Source organism: Verruconis gallopava (assembly GCF_000836295.1).
Source record: "Verruconis gallopava strain CBS 43764 unplaced genomic scaffold supercont1.24, whole genome shotgun sequence".
In the NCBI taxonomy this organism is placed as follows: Eukaryota; Fungi; Ascomycota; class Dothideomycetes; order Venturiales; family Sympoventuriaceae; genus Verruconis; species Verruconis gallopava.
Window position 1 is genome coordinate 228894 of NW_015622160.1, and position 15900 is coordinate 244793.

At 53.3% G+C, this 15900-nt stretch overlaps 4 protein-coding genes across 7 annotated transcripts; 3 read left to right on the forward strand and 1 right to left on the reverse strand.

The window, feature by feature from the left end:
• Positions 1 to 107: 107 nt before the first annotated feature.
• Positions 108 to 1780, reverse strand: PV09_06730 (uncharacterized protein; the record flags this gene model as incomplete). Its single annotated transcript, XM_016360413.1, has 5 exons — positions 108 to 527; positions 581 to 837; positions 900 to 1128; positions 1178 to 1368; positions 1420 to 1780. 5 exons carry the CDS (start codon positions 1778 to 1780, stop codon positions 108 to 110), a joined length of 1458 nt encoding a protein of 485 aa, XP_016211752.1.
• Positions 1781 to 5521: 3741 nt separating this feature from the next.
• Positions 5522 to 8241, forward strand: PV09_06731 (uncharacterized protein; the record flags this gene model as incomplete). The annotated part of the gene is made up of 5 exons (XM_016360414.1): positions 5522 to 5858; positions 5918 to 6107; positions 6282 to 6497; positions 6554 to 7381; positions 7486 to 8241. 5 exons carry the CDS (start codon positions 5522 to 5524, stop codon positions 7997 to 7999), a joined length of 2085 nt encoding a protein of 694 aa, XP_016211753.1. The 3' UTR covers positions 8000 to 8241.
• Positions 8242 to 8765: 524 nt separating this feature from the next.
• Positions 8766 to 10008, forward strand: PV09_06732 (uncharacterized protein; the record flags this gene model as incomplete). Its single annotated transcript, XM_016360415.1, has 2 exons — positions 8766 to 9120; positions 9197 to 10008. 2 exons carry the CDS (start codon positions 8766 to 8768, stop codon positions 9880 to 9882), a joined length of 1041 nt encoding a protein of 346 aa, XP_016211754.1. The 3' UTR covers positions 9883 to 10008.
• Positions 10009 to 11566: 1558 nt separating this feature from the next.
• PV09_06733 (calcium/proton exchanger) lies at positions 11567 to 15306 on the forward strand. Of its 4 annotated transcripts, none has more exons than XM_016360419.1 (5): positions 11567 to 11875; positions 12225 to 12459; positions 12616 to 13408; positions 13584 to 14503; positions 14576 to 15306. In XM_016360419.1, the coding sequence occupies exons 2-5, from the start codon at positions 12456 to 12458 to the stop codon at positions 14674 to 14676; spliced, it is 1818 nt and encodes a 605-aa protein (XP_016211758.1). In that variant the 5' UTR covers positions 11567 to 11875; positions 12225 to 12455; the 3' UTR covers positions 14677 to 15306. The 4 variants fall into 4 exon arrangements, with proteins under 4 accessions (XP_016211758.1, XP_016211756.1, XP_016211757.1 ...); XM_016360417.1 differs by having other exon boundaries at positions 12225 to 12240; XM_016360418.1 differs by having other exon boundaries at positions 11567 to 12459.
• The last annotated feature ends 594 nt before the right edge of the window (positions 15307 to 15900 follow it).

Consider the following 15900-nt stretch of genomic DNA (forward strand, 5'->3'; position numbering starts at 1 on the left):
TTCTTGAAAAGCATTTTCGCATTTATTTCATTAATAGACTAACGCTCCCATTTGTTACTGGGATAATTATTACTCATTGCCATTTAAATGTTAGTATTAACTGTTGCTTAGAAGCCATCCAGGGGCTTTGTCTTCTCCAATACGGCACCAGTCAGCTTGCTTGGGTCGAGTCCAAGAGCCTTCAGAATAGTTGGTCCGATCTGCTTTGTCTCGACGTACGTGTTGACCTGCTTCTTGGCAAGCTTAGGGTTGCTTACGATGCAAGCAACATGACGATCGTCTTGAGAGAGACCACCATGCTCCGCAATCTTGGTGGCGGAGGTGGTGTAGATGACTCCGAGAACAGGCTTGATGATGATGTCAGGCACGGCTGGATCCTTGGAAGGGTCACCGAATCCGAGGTCGATCAAGCGCTGACCGTAAATGATGTCGTCGATGGCAAGAGCAGCCTTGTTCGCGTTGAGATTCTTGACTGCCGTGTTCAGGTCCGAGGCGGAGCTTAAAAAGACAAGCGCAACGTCGTCCGTCTGTATTGAAAATTAGCGCCGTTGTCGAAAAAAGGACACACCATGCTGCGTACAGTAATATGGTCGGTTTTGACACCAATCAAGCTTGTGAGGTTCTTAGGGTCAATCTTCTTGAGCTGGGTCGGGTCGATTGGTGCTTGACCATGCTTCGATGCCACAATGATCAGCGTGTCGTCAAAAATGCCCTTGGCTTTCAGCTTGTTAATCAGAAGGCCGATAGAAGCGTCGACAAAGTCGATGGCCTTCTTAAGATCCGACGAAAATGCCAGACTGCCAGCGACGTAACCCTTGGTCTTCTGGCCAACCGAAACTATGAAATGAATATCAGTGTCCGTTCTTAGATGGAAACATCGGTTGAAGGGGGTTGCAGACCGGTTTGGAAGTTTCCTCCGAACAACGCCGGAATCTGGCCTCCAATGTCTCCCTCCGCATTGGGTTGATTCTTGCCGTCTAGCCATCCCAACCAGGCATTGACGTGGAGCTGGTCATACTTCATGCAAGCCGTGACGTTGTCTGTAGGATTGCCAGCCCAATTGATCTCCGGGAAATAACCGGTTGTCAAGCCTGTTCCAGATGGACCGCGAACAATGTCATAGGCAGGCTAAGTAAGAATCAGAGCATGCTCCTATTTGAGAGTTTCGGATCCTTACATGTTTGTCGGTATATGCAGTCCTCAGACCGGCAGCAACTGCAACTTCAAACACGGTGTTGACTCTGACACGCTTGTGGGGATAGATTGGTGTGCACTTCCCTCCCACAATAGCTCTTGGTAGATTCTCTGGATTGATCCCTCCAGAGAATAGCAGCGTGTCATTGTAGTCAATGCTCTCGTCATACACCACTGCGTGCCGTTAGCAACGTGCAAACTAGAATGCTCATGTTCCTAGTTTACCTTCAGCACCAGCAGGACCGCTGCAGTTGGAACCTGGGGCATAGTATGTTCGATCATACGTATCATCGTACCAGACGCCATGCGTCCTCGGAGACGCTCCGGTGAACTGAGCTAGAGTTCCTGGGAAGGAGTCGGATGGAGCTGAGGTCCAAGCATTTGTGAACTGGGTGCCGTGTGACAGAAGAATGGAGAAGTTGGAAGGGCCAAGGGCAACGTATTTGTCAATGTCGCTGGCATGTAGACCGTCTGCGCTGATTACAGCAACATGCTTGTATGTTGATCCGCATTCTTCTTTGTCTTCACGTCGGATAAGACCAGCGGCGACGCCGGCCACCGGCAGCAACAAGAATGAACGTCTCATAGCGATCAGACACGCGGGATAATTCAGAAAGTCATTGCATATCGGCGAGCTATTTATACTTCTTTCATGTTTGGCGGCTGGCTATGAACATCGTATTCCCGTGTCTTCGCGAATGGAATGATGACATCCATTATTATGTTATGATGCACAGCTGTTCGAGAATGTGTGGTCTTAGTGGCAAGGCAAATGTAGTTGGAGCTCTCAGCCAGTCACAAGCTACATCAATGTCAGTTGTGGCTCATCACCCACGCGAGGACGAGTGAAAGGTGCCGTGCGATTGTTCAATGCGGAACAGGCACGTTGCAAAGTTGAAGAACGTTATTGGAAAGCTAGACATCCCATGCTTTTTATATGTCGACACTGGCTTTGGCTTGATGCCATCGGTTGTGGGGAGGCCGGTTCTTGGCTTCTTCGGCGACCGACTGCTAGGCTCGGGAATATTTGTTGAGGCTGCAGTTGAATCTTGTCTGACCTTCCACCCATTCTGAACCTGAGAACGTGCGACTTTGCACGGGCATCGTTTCTGATTCTCGTCTACTACTGGATAACGATAGCCAGTATAGACTTTGTAGAGTTCGCGCTATCGCCATGCCTCACTTCCTCGTTGCTTCGTCGATTGGAAGTCGGCTGGCACCAGTCCTGTGAAGATTCGTGCATGGCCAAGAAGCCGCTATCGAAGCTCAGCTAAGCATTGAGATCCCCGCCGCCAGGATCAAATCAAGTTGAGTTCGATAGTCACCAGCAAAAGCCCAAGATTTTTCAGGGCGGAGTTATGCAATATCGGTATGGTATGCAGGAACCTTTGGTTCATCAAAGCGTTTGAACGAGTGGGTTAAGCGAGAGGCAACACGAGAATTATGTAACAAAATGCTGTTCACAACCTCAAGCCGGCGCTCCAAGTATGTCAAACAGCTTTCATAGAACCCGCGCGTGTCAATGCGCAGTGGCAGTCTTGCAAATTTCAAGCCGGCCGTGATTTTCGCCCCTTTTAATTTCTGAGCTCAGCCTGATCGGCCGTAAACTCGTTATTTGTCGACCGAAGATTTGGTCGATTAGCAGAATTGTATCAACGGCTGGCACCCAAACATGCAATAACTTCCATTCAGTTGGCCCTAAAGACACCCGTGCTTGACCAAGTCCTCCAAGCCTGCCGCCTGATAAGAAAAATTGTCGAATCGATTCGCCAACCTTGCGAACAAGCAGGTCTAGATCGTCCACGTCTTGGAGCTGCTGCTAAAGCACGGTTCGCAGAGCGCAGGGTGGCTTCCAGCGACATCTGCAAGGCTATGTATATATCAGCAACTTGTCAATGACGGAACTAATGCGAATCACGTCATTGCAGAGGATACTGGTACATGTCGAAGTTAGCGCCTACTTGAGATGCTAGCAGTATGTTCTTTATTGGTGCTAACAATCGCGCCAGCTTGGGAAACCCAACTCTGCTCTTTGTTAGATTTCATTGCCTCAATGCCAGTCCAGGTACGTGTGGTTTCAAAACCAACATCGGAGCACGCTCACATTACATGGTGAACATTTTCTAACATCCTCCATACTGTATGCTTTGCGTAGCCTGTTCATTCCCATACATCCTTTACGGCCGCTCTGTCATCGAAAGCCGTGGGTCTTTCGACTACGCGATAGCATTAAAAAGCAAGAGACCCTCACTCCGCCGATTCAGAACCAGTATGTTCATCTCCATTTTTTTTAGGTGCTCATACCTTGAACGTGTCCAGCCCGACCGTAGACTATTGGGAGCTTCGATGAACCTCCCTCTGTTTTCTCCATTTCTGAACATGACTTCTGCTTCAGCGCGAAGAAGAAAATAGTATTGGACTGACGCCTCGTGCTTGAGTTGCCTAAAAGGATCAGATGGGTCTCTGCGCGGTTACAGTATGCCTGCGTGAAATAAAAGCACGTACAGTCTTTCTCCAAGTACAATTCCAGTTCGTGCTCCCATCTACAGTGAGCGTGAATAGACATGCTTAACAATGCCAACATGGGACGCGAGTGACTCTCCTCCAGTGTCATCGCCCTCGCGCTGCCACGCTTCTGAATTTGGAGACCTCCCGCCCATTATCCCGCATTATGGCGCCAAAAGACACGAAATGTTTCCACTTGCTGAGCGATGGAGATCCGCTATTATTAATCTTTTTCCCAGCTGCTAGGGAGGTTTTACGTCGCACACGGATGACCATGTTAAAATTATGATATTGTAGGGTCTTAGTCCAATAGCTAGACCTGGTTTTCTTCAACGGAAAGACGTAATAAACGTCGGTTTATGTGGGATATTCCGTATGCCCATCAACGAGAGCGTCGTTATAGCCTCGAATACAGACACGTGACACCAAACTGTTCACCGCATCTGCCAAAGAGCTTTGGACTGGTGTTAGAAAAGGGGGCACCTAAGCTCAAATTCTGGTAGTCAACGGTGCACCTTGGCTATCAGGAGCTAGGGGCGATCCTGGGGCCTTTGGTGGTCCACCGAATGTGAGACTCCGCATCAAGCAGACGCTGAGGAAGAGAGAGCTGCTTGGTCCCTTGTGAAAAGCAGGTCTGCCCGGAGCTGACGAAAGTCAGTGCGAATCGTGTCCTGGACTGCAGCAATACCGCAGTCTAAGCAAGCAGAAGAGCTGGTTCGTTAAGCAATTGAAACTGCGCGTTCTCACGAAGCTTAGACTGAGGTCCAACCGCGCTCACCACCAGTCGCTTCCTTCAAGCATTCTTGGCAGCGTCGCCAAGCAGCACAGGACAAGACGGGCCAAGAAAATCTAGATCTTGCGGAATTCCCTCGCTGCCCTGGACTCGATGATGCTGCGGCCAAGTCCGAAGGTGTCGTTACAATAAGAACCACATATCATTTCGTCCTTGTGGTTTTCGTTTGCAAGGAGATTTACCTTGGCCGATCTCTTCCTGCCCTCACGACGCGAACATGTTGTCGATGTTTTCGATCTAATGGGGAGGATGCTTGGAGCTTGTTGTTTCGCTAAAACGCGGCAATTCCAGTGGCGCCAACATCAGCCCTTGGATGCGTGACCAAGCCAGCAGGCGTCTTCGCCAAGTCGCAGTTTTGTTTTCCATTGGAGCATCTGCTCCCCAGATACATGACGCTTTTCTCAGCACTAGCACCTCGTGGACGTTCTTATTCTACGAAAGATAGCGCAGTCCTATCGGGAGCACTTGTTCCGAAGGCGCATGCTCAGCCCAGGCACTTGATGTAAGTATAATTGGATTGTGACGAACGCACAGCTTCAGTCGGATACGTACAAACGTGTCGTGAAGGTCAGAAATACGCCATGCAAGAAGATATACCGCGATGGCATGCCTGTTTACACCGTTTGTGCGCGCAAGAAAGAGTCTCCACCAGTGCGGCTGAATCCGAACGTGCTGTGCTGGTTGCGCCTGCATGCAGCTTGGCACTTATGCTTCGACTCTAGAATAGGCGATATGCCGCCAAGAGCAAGACAGTTCTGCAGCTGTGAGGATCCCTCAGAATAGCGTGGCGTTAATCTGTATACCAAGACATCAGCTGTGGTACAACCTTTTCAGCAAGTCCTTTCTGGTATAAGACCAGCAGAATGGCCGGCGGTTCGAGCTCTCTTGGCTTGATTCCCCATCCTTTGGTCCCGACAGCTTTTCCAATCCTAAAGGCTGTACTGCGCTCGCTGCTCGCAGACACAGTGATTTTTGCGAACAGTATCGGTCTAAGCGTCTAAGACTGCCAAGTGCCTCCCGTCAACGGCTATGGATTTCGGCCACTTCCTCTCGGTGAGGGGGCGAAAGCCAGCAGTCAAGAGTCTCCCTCACAGGAATGGCGACTCTCGAGGCCATCTACCACTGATATCGTCACCTTTAAACGCGACCGAAGACATCGTTTCTGAACTTGCAGATTCTCCCGACCAGGACAAATACAAGTCGCGAAGACCTAAAAGCTTTGACACCATCTCAACGACGAGTAGTGGCAACCCCAACATCTACAAGTCCCACCATGAAGCCAGCACGATCGAGCTGTTCTACGACCTGTTCTTCGTGGCGAACCTGGCGTACTTTACGGCGATGCATCAGCACGTCGATGCTCCGTGTACGTGTCTCGAGCACAGAGAGGATTACCGCCCAGCGTACTGATTGCACCCACGGCAGCCGTTCTCAATTACTTGAAGCTATTCACGCTGATGTGGTTCACGTGGCTGTCGACAATACTGTACGACGTGCGTTTCGTCGCAGACTCCGTGTACAACAGAGTGTGCAAGTTGGTGCACTTTGGGGTCATGGCCGGATTTGTCTTTGCGGGACCTGTGTTTGATAAGTACGATAAGGCAGTGGACCAAAGGTATGTGACCCCTTTCCCTTTTCTTTTCTTTTCTTTTCTTTTCTTTTCTTTTCGTTCTCCATTTTTTATATTATTTTTTTAAGGGACTTTTTTGTCGGAACACAATGGCAGAGCGTGTCAATCTCGTTGTCGTTGATGATACCAAATACGGTGCTGATTCTAACCTGAAACTAGATACTATAAGGCGTTCGCGCTGGTCTTGTTCGTGTCCAGGATCGTTATTGCGGTACAGTATATCGTGGTTATGTGGCAGAGCAGACGGTTCAAGAAAGCTCTGCTTCCACTGGGCATGACGGCAGCCGTGTACATCACAACGGCGGTCCTGTACTTGATCACCCATTTCTCATTCCCAAGTGCAGGCCCTATCCTGTGGTACGAGCTGTTTGTTTGGTGAGAAGAACTTTGTCCTCTCTTGTTTTCGATACGCTCACAGTTGATCTGATTAGGTTCGTCCTGTCCATTGGAGAAGGTGTCGCCACCATGCTCATCGCAATCTTCTTTAGAATCATAAGCTTCAAGTACACGCATCTCGTTGAAAGGATGGGTCTCCTCTCACTGATTCTTATGGGCGAAGGTATCATCGGGATGGTTAAGTCCGTTTCGTGCGTAACCAAGGGACAGGTGACGAACAGCGGCGCGGAGATCGGCACAGTCGTTTCGGCCATCATCCTCATCTACCTGATCTGGATCCTGTACTTCGATGCCATCGATCACCATCGGTTCGGAACAATCAGACAGCAGATCTGGGCGCTGCTGCACTACCCCCTGCACATTGCTATCCTCCTGACCGTCGAGGGAAACACTGCACTCATCGTGTGGAACAGCGTCGTACAAGGATTCAAATTTGTCTGGGCACGTCAGCCTCAACCTGCAGACGCTCCCGGGACAAACTTTGCGTCCAGCCAGGACTTTATCAACTTCATTAACGCGTCCATGGTCGCTATCGACAAGCAATTCTCATCCAGCAAGTGGAGCGTCGAGTACCCGTGGCGAGGCAATTTGACGGCGTTGGCAAACATTTCGAGTACGTATCCGTTCAAGTCTGCCGAATGGAACAACGCCACAGCCGCTATCGTGAACAGAATGTTCACGTCAGCAAAGCTCTTTATCGTCACGTCTCATAAGGAGACGATGGACAAGATAGTTGCCATTATGCCGACCATCACGGACGACCAGGCGGCGTTGAATTCAATATATGGAGTCTTCGATATCGTGGTGCTATACTTCTACGTTTGTGCCGGTGGCATGCTGCTGATCCTCGCGATCATGTATTGGTACGTAACGATTTTGCTATCTAGTACGGGTCACCATTGAAGAGGTTGTCCAATAAAAAAAAGTTTCAAAAGGATGGAGAAAGCGCGCTAATATTCGTGCTTAGGTTTGGGAAGCTGCACAAAACCAAGTACGAATTCGGTGAAATGATCAACCGGACAATCATGGGCTTTGTCATTCCCGTGGTCGGGGTCACAGCGTCGTTGACGAACAAGTCTGAGACGGGTTTCAAGTTTGTCGCGAGCAACTGGCTCATCCCGACAGTGATGCTAGGCTTTCTGATCGTCGTGGTTCTAGACAATGTCATCTTGACCGTCGCTCACCTCACAGACAAGCACCGCAAGCGTTCGAGCCGCTGGTCCGGAGGCACATACGTGCGGTCTCCGGATGCCGAAGACGACGATGACACTACAAATCTGGTTGACGGGTCCAAGATCCGGCTGGCCGAGCGTGACACCGTCTCTTCGACGTACAGCCGCGACACCGCCTATGAGCCATACGACACGTATGCCGCCCAAGTCAGCGTATCAGACAACCAGCGTGGGACTTCTGGAACTGAAGGGTTGAGTAGAGGTACCTCGCCGCATCGGCAACAGATTCCGATGTCCATGGTGATGTAGAACAAACTTCCGGTCGGGCCACAACAGAAGCGGACATGCGGCTTGTGCGGCGACGAAGTCGAATGTACTCGCAGCATCAGATCAACAAGTGCCATGGCCGTGCGGCGGACGCGAGGCTCAATCAGTGAAGCTAATTGCCTTTGACTCGAAGCGTGGTGCGACACATAACAGTAGATAGCGCGACGAGGTGACTATCCTTAACAGGTGTTCGATGCAAGCAATGGCGAAATGGCAATCCTGAGAATTATTTCGCAGCTGATTTTGTTAAACAATTTTCCGGCTCTTCTGATCCGGGTGGACTGTTTGTTCGGACGTACTGTACGAATATTACTGGTGTCGTCATTACAGACACAACATGCATGCCGCGCACGGCGTCTGCCCTGCACGATGTAGCAAATTGAATTCTTATGTCCTCTAACAGTCGTGGTTTCTTGCGATTTCACAAGGGAATGCAGTTGGGAAGAAACGAATAACGCCGACGAGGCTGCTGAAAGCGACGCGCCAGGCTGAGCAGCTTCTCAGCGGAGGCTTAGGTTCCGGCTTTGTAATAGGTCGACTCCTGAGAGTTCGCTCCGCATTGCGCCAGCCAACCAGAGTCGAGAAATGCGATTGCTAGTCGTGCTAGGCTGAACAGCACGCTTCACAAGGCCACATATAAAGCCGCGGGGAGGTAATTGAAATCAAAGTCAGTACGCCTTGTGGCCAAATCGAAAAAGAAGGAAGAAAAAAAAAATAACATAAAAGGAACGTCGGAAACATTTTCGCCATGGTGTCGCTGGACGTGGTGAAGGCTTCGAACGCGACGATCAAGACGGAGCTCAGCCCAGGCCTTGTCGCTGTCTTCGTGGGCGGAACGAGCGGCATCGGCGAGATCTCGCTGAAACAGCTTGCCAGGCTGACGGTGCGGCCCAGAATCTACATCGTGGGGCGGTCGGCGGCGGCGGCGGAGCGCATCCTTGCAGAGTGTAGGGCGCTCAACGGGGAAGGCGAGTACGTGTTTGTGCAGAAAACGTTGGTGCGGATGAGGGACGCCGAGGCGGTGTGCGAGGACATCAAGCAAAGGGAGAGGCACGTCAACGTGCTGTTCCTGTCCGTCGGCGAGGTCGACATGAGCGTTGAGAGTAGGTTTGCCGCCCCCGAATACGCAGTCTCTGCGACGAAAGCATGGGGGAACTGACGTCGACTGCGCCGCGGCAGAGAACGCAGATGGACTGCGGCCCATCTTCGCGCTGACGACGTTTGCGCGCTACCTGATTGCGCTACGGCTGCTGCCCTTGCTCCAGAGAGCACCGGGCCTGCGCCGCATTGTCGACGTCGCCGCTGGCGCGCACGAAGACCGTCTGCTGACCGACGACTGGCAGGCGGAGCGGCTCACTGTGCGCGACCGCAACAAGCTGCGGGGCCACCTGGCCACGATGAAGACGCTTACGTGGCAGCGACTGGTCGAGCAGGCGCCGGACGTGTCGATTGTACAAGAGTTTCCCGGGCTGGTGGTGACACCGTTGTTCCAGCGGCTGGGCGGCTGGTTGGGCGTCGCATTCCGGCTCTTTGTCTTCCTCTTTGGCTGGCTGCTTGCGGTGCCGCTGGACGAGAGCGCAGAGAGACACGCGTTCATGGCCACGAGCGCTGCGTTTGCTCCACGCGAGGGCGACGCGAAGGGGGCTCCCCTCGTCGCGGGCCTGGGCGTGCGCACCGGCGCAGACGGCCACTTGGGCTCGGGCATGTACTCTGTGGGCTGGAACAACGAAGGCCCCGGAGAAGAGGCGATGGCGCTGCTCAGGCGGTACCACGAGGACGGAACGGCCGCAGCGCTGTGGACCTGGATGAAGGGCGAGTTTACACGTATCTTAGGTGCTGACTGGGAAGGGATGTCTGGCTGCTGACAGGGCTGCAGTCGGACACGCTGCGACTCATTGGATGTATGCCCATGGCGGAGTAGATGCTATTGTAAATGCTTTCAAGGGAACACGGGCTCTTTTGTTTTGCCGAGTGGTAGCCAGGGGGTGAATAGGAAGTGCTATGTTCTTTCATGCCGGACGCCCCAATGAAAAGCATCTCGTATACGAGGAAGCTGTGCATTGCTCATGAGTCCAAAGAAAAATATGCCGTCCTCGGTAAGCCCGGAGAGCTGGCGCACCTCTGAATGGTTGCGCACCACGATTCGCACTGTATTCTCCATTTGGCAGCGCTTTGGTTTGGCTTAACTTACAGGTCTGCGTGGCACGAGCACGTGATTGACTCTGCTTGCACGGAAGCGTTCTGGTGCCAAACCAGGCCTGCACCAAAGTTACGGGATGTGCTGACGGCGCCACAGAATCAGGCTGGGGAAAGATGTAATCTAATCACAACGCGGGATCAGTCGCGGCATGCACTCGATTACGAATTTCCCGAGCCATAAAGGACGTAAGCAAGCGGGGCAGAAAGGAGTGCACAGCCACGTCGTGTGGGCGTGTGGCCGTGCAGCCGCGCACTTTGAAGATCATCTCTTCGTCTCTCCGGACTTGACCTGGATCCAGCCGGGTTCTGGCCCATCAACGCGCCTTGGCAGCTCCGGGTGTGGCGGTTCGAACATGCACAAGATCGGTGAGGAGAAAGAGGAGGCGTGGTGCAGCAGAAAAGGTCGACGCTCGAGACTCTGTTTCACGGCCGAGCGTGTGTGTGCACCGGCGGCCAGGACAGATCGGCGAGTTGATGTGAGGTTCGAGCGAGCGCGAATCGGTGCCGGCAGCCCTGGTCTTGAGCGTCGTAGCCGCGCGCGACAAGTGCTCGCAGCAAGGGGGCAAAACAAAGGCGTGTTGGGATCAGGTCATCGCTGGCGGCTACGCGGTAATGGTGGAAGCTGGAGCGAACAACGGGGGCGGCAACGCAGCGAGTGGACGTGAGTGGAGGCATGGCTCGTCCGTCGCGGGAGATCTCATCAAACCAACGTCACTGCGCGTGTTTCGCTTGGATCGACCGGGCAAGAATCATCCGGGCTGTCGTGCTTGCGGTCGCATCCTCGTGGAGCCCAGGCCCGGCACAGCGACAGCGGTGACGCAAGGGCACTGCTGGCCTGCGAACAGTCAAGGCAAAGACGCAGTCGTGGCGACCAGCTGGCGAGACTCTCCAAGCACGCTAAGGAGCAGGGCGCGCAGCGAAGATGCGGCGAACAATGACGAAACAGGGCGCAAACAGGCTCAGCGCTGGTCGTCTCGGCTGCCAGCGCACGGAGTCCCTCAGCTGGGATGGTCTTTCGGGGCGACAGGTGTGGCCTTTTTCCATTGTCGCCCAGCGATGACCGGACGCAGACGCAGGTCAGAGGGCACCGAGGGGACGAATCAGGGCCGTCGAGTTTGCGGGCGAAACAAGCGTTTTGGCCCAGCAACAGGCAAGACAAAGAAAGCTAGCCGAGAAGTGCGATAGCGCGGGCTTAGACGATCTTATCGACGGCATCGCTGCGTTTGCGTAGCGAAATCGTGTACGACAGCCAAGAACGCAAAGACGGTAAAATTGCACCAAAAAGCTTGGAAAAAACCGTCGCGACGATCCCGCCCCTGCGACGCTCACGCAAACTGACACACGCCGGCCTGGCCAAGGTCCTGCTGCTGCTGCCCCTTCTCCTACTAAGTTGCTCGCCTTTCGCTTCGTTGCTTGCGTGTCCGCTGGCGTTTTCCCTTTCCTTCCATCTCCTCCGCACCACGCTCCCGTCGTTGTGCTGTGACCACGCGCTTGTCGCTCCTGGGTGTCCTTCGACCATTGCGACATTGAGCATTGCCTCCGTTAGACTTTCGGCTCTCGGCCAGCCCTTCCCTGCAAACCGGGCGACGACAAAAGGCGCATCCGCATTTCGTGCGAGCGAGCGAGCGAGCGAGCTAGCCAGCGATACGCGCTGGGCAGGTAGGTCACTCTGTTGACTCAGCCCCAGCACGCCCCGTACTCCTCTGCCCAACATGCACAGCTCAGCCTTCCTCTTCGTCTTCATCAATTGCGTCCGCTCGCCTCTTTCTTGCACAGCGAGCAGATCCCTTCGTCAATTGCGCAGTCTGCTGCCTGGCTTCTTTTTGCCCCCCTTCCTGTCGTCCGCTTCGGTGCCGGAGCCGGCTCTCTCACTCCAGCCCCTTTCTAGCTTGCGCCACATCGCCCATCATCCTCGTGCTGCGCTCTGTGGCTTTGGATGGCAGCGCATGGCGAATGCAAGCAGGCCGACATTCACTACAAGAAGGCTAACACGTTCTGTATCGCCTAGATGAACTACGGTAAAAGTCTGCCTCACCAGTAACAGCCCTTTCTTGCCACCCTTCCTAGAACCTCCTCGCCGTGTGTGAGCGCGTAGTGCTGCCTCGTACAGCCTCACCCGAGCAGGCCAGTCCCTCGTACCTGGACGTGGTGTTGTGTTATTATCTCCCGACACAGAGCAACGTCCGCGCACGAGAGCCGCACGCGCACACAAGTTTTCTCTTCATCTTCTAGATCAAAGATGCGTATGTCGACTTGTTTATCTTCATTTTTGGATCTCGGATCCGCTGCCCCTTCCGCCTTCCCTGCTCACGCTCCCCTGCCCACTCATCACACAACCGCCGCATACGCTCGTGATTCCGCGAGTTGTTCGTCGCAAGAGACGCTGATCCTCGATGCAGACAGAATAAAAAGCGCCGCTCGCAAGGCCGCGTGGAAAGCAGATACAAAATGGGATGAGTACAATCCCTTCAATCGCACAGTGTCGCGTACCACCTCCCGAACCCTTTCTGGGGGCCCCGGCTATGACGTCGAGGCCGCAGCCGGTAACGGAAGGGCGGCAGCGAGCTCGCCAGGCTACAACGTGGACTCCGTGGGGCGGGATCGCGAGGTGCCGACGGAGCCCTATAACGACGGAACCAGCACCGAAGAACAGAACGGTACGAACGTCCCCTCGGGCTCGCCGACGTCGTACACCGACGTTGAGAGCCATTCCGGTGCGGCTGCCGACTATTATCACCCCAGTGTCGGCGGCAACTCCAGTCAGTCAGACACGCTAAATGGCGAAGCAGTCTCGCGAACGGGGTCGCACTCGCACAAAAAGACCCACGGTCGCAGTCTGGACGGCGTGCCCGAGGGCAAGGCGGTCGACGGTCAAGAGAAGCCCTATCCGCGCAACTCGGACGACATTGAGGCCGAACGCAAGCGCAGGCGCGACGACGCGTTCAAGAGGAAGATCCCCATCTGGCAGCAAGTCCGCACTGTTCTGTTTCCCAGATGGATCACCATCAATTGGCTGATCCTAGCTGCCCCGGTCGGTATCGCGCTGCATTTCACGAGCGTCGACCCGCTTGCCGTCTTCATCGTGAACTTCCTGGCCATCATCCCCCTTGCGGGCCTGCTCAGTTTTGCGACGGAAGAACTCGCTTTGCGTGTGGGCGAGGTGCTTGGCGGTCTTCTGAACGCTTCCTTCGGGTGAGTTGTGTGAATCCAATTTTTTTTATTTTTTTTTTTTTCTTTTTGCTTCTTTTACTTCCGTCGATCAAAACAACCCGCCAAGAAATGACCTAAAATTGGGCGGGTTTACCTACTTTCGGTCTTTCCCACGTGATCTGCGGCAGTCAATCTCGTACTAACAGATGATTTGTAGCAACGCGGTCGAGTTGATTGTCGGCATCATTGCCTTGGCCAAGAAAGAGATCATCATCGTGCAGACATCCCTTATTGGAAGTATGCTTTCCAATCTTCTTTTGGTCATGGGCATGTGCTTCTTCTTTGGCGGCCTCCAGCGTATTGAGCAGCACTTCAACATGACGGTTGCGCAGACAGCAGCCTCGATTTTGGCGCTTGCTGTAGGCGGAATCCTGATTCCGACTGCCTTCACGTGGGGCGGCGGTGCCGCCAACGTGGACGGTAATCGCGACGAGAAGCTCTCGTATGGCACCGCTATCATCTTGCTCATCGTGTATGCTTGCTATTTGCTCTTCCAGCTGAAGTCGCACAAGGAGGTATACAACGCGCCCAGCAAGAAGGTCGAGAAGCGTAAGGGTGCCAAAAAGTCCGAGGGCGAAGCCTTAGCCGCATTCGCGCAGGTCGGTCACATGGGTGTTGGCGCAACGGCTGGCCAGAAAATCCAGCAGGGCGCGTATCACGAGCCTGAGGAGGATGAAGAAGAGCCTCAACTGACCATGATTGGTGCGCTCATCGCGTTGTGTGCTGCCACCGCTCTTATCGGCGTGTGCGCCGAGTTTCTGGTCGACAGCATCAACGAGGTTACCTGCAAGTACCACGTGTCTCAGTACTTTGTCGGTCTGATCCTGCTCCCGATCGTCGGAAATGCCGCAGAGCACGCCACTGCTGTGACGGTGGCCGTCAAGGACAAGATGGACCTCGCCATCGGTGTCGCCGTTGGCTCGAGCATGCAGATTGCTCTCCTCGTGTTGCCGCTCATGGTCATCCTCGGCTGGATCATTGGCGCGGACATGACGCTCGTTTTTGATGACTTCCAGATCGTAGTCCTTTTCATGGCGATCGTCTTGGTCAACTACCTAATTGGCGACGGCAAGTCTCGTAAGTCCAGATCATCAACCCCTTTATCTCTCTCTCTCTCTCTCTCACTGAGATGCTGACCCGCTTTTCTAGACTGGCTTGAAGGTGTTTTGCTCATGGCTCTTTACATCATCATTGCCGTGGCCAGCTGGTTCTACCCGAAGGAGCAGCCAGGCACCTGTAGCGGCACCTAACCGTAAACTCACTTCCATCTCCTTTTCCTTTCTATTACGGCCTCTTTTTTTAACAGCACGTCGGCCATCACATGGCCAACCGACTCCCTCGCACGCCGTCAGGATCTAATGTTTGTCTCGAGCCCAAGCACGGTCGGCGGCGCGTTCAAGATTGTTCTCTTTTTAAGATTCGAAATTTTGGACACGTTAAATATCCCACATCTGTGTCCCATTTCTGGACATCTCTTATCAAAATACATTGCGGTAGTGTGCCCGGCTCGTTTCTACCATCAGCATTCAGCCGAGTATGTGGCGGCGGACGGGCGTTGGTCGCTAGGAAAACTTTCTCTCCAGCCGAGATTTAACTTACAGCTGACTTGTACTGAAATCTCCTTTTGAATATTACGTCATATTTTGCAAAGCGCGAAGGTAGACATCTGTCTATCGCAGTAGGAAGTTCCGTCACAAATAGGGACAATTGTAATTTTAGTTGCTCAGGTTTCCCTGGAGAAGGGAGTGCAAGCGGAGAAGAAAAATGGTTAGACTCCGTTGGAGACCAGCAGGCATCTCTGAAGATCACAAAAGGCTTGGTGTCTACAACAGCAAACTATTTGGTGTATCATAGCAATGCCACAGAGTTGCGACTCTTCATCCTTCATTCCACAACTCAGTCTCTATCTGGAGATTGAGACCTTGCAGCGGTAGACCCTGATGATATGTTTTGATCGATTTGAGGTTAGTCTGTGCTTTCTGGTTTTAACATGTCGACCTGGCTTTAACGAGCTCGCTGATGGTCAAGCCTGCTCGTAGAGTGCAGCGGTGCGTCCGACTTCAGCAGCACGGCCATCGAATCTTTTGCTTGCGCCTTGGCCCCCGCTTTTTTACCAGGATTCTGGGGGTGTTACCCGACCAAGTCGCTCCTTATCAAACCGTGCCCACCGTTCGCAGCCTGCGTTCTCCGATGAAACATTTAAGACGACGTATTGAGAGCCTACCCACATGAGCTTCAAGCTTTATGGGAGACATTTTCACGGACTGGTTTCTTGCACCTTAACCCGCCCGCGTCTTCACCCCACAAGCAAGAGCCCTTCTGTCTTGGTTGCGGGCCGCGTGCGTCGCCGGGTCGGGTGTTTTCTTTTTTGTGCTTGATCGCATTCGCTCCCCCTTCTTCTTCTTCTTCTTCTTCTTCTTCTCCTTCGTCGCCGCTGCTCGCCTCGCTGGATTGCGCTCTCGTCGCTCAAGCAC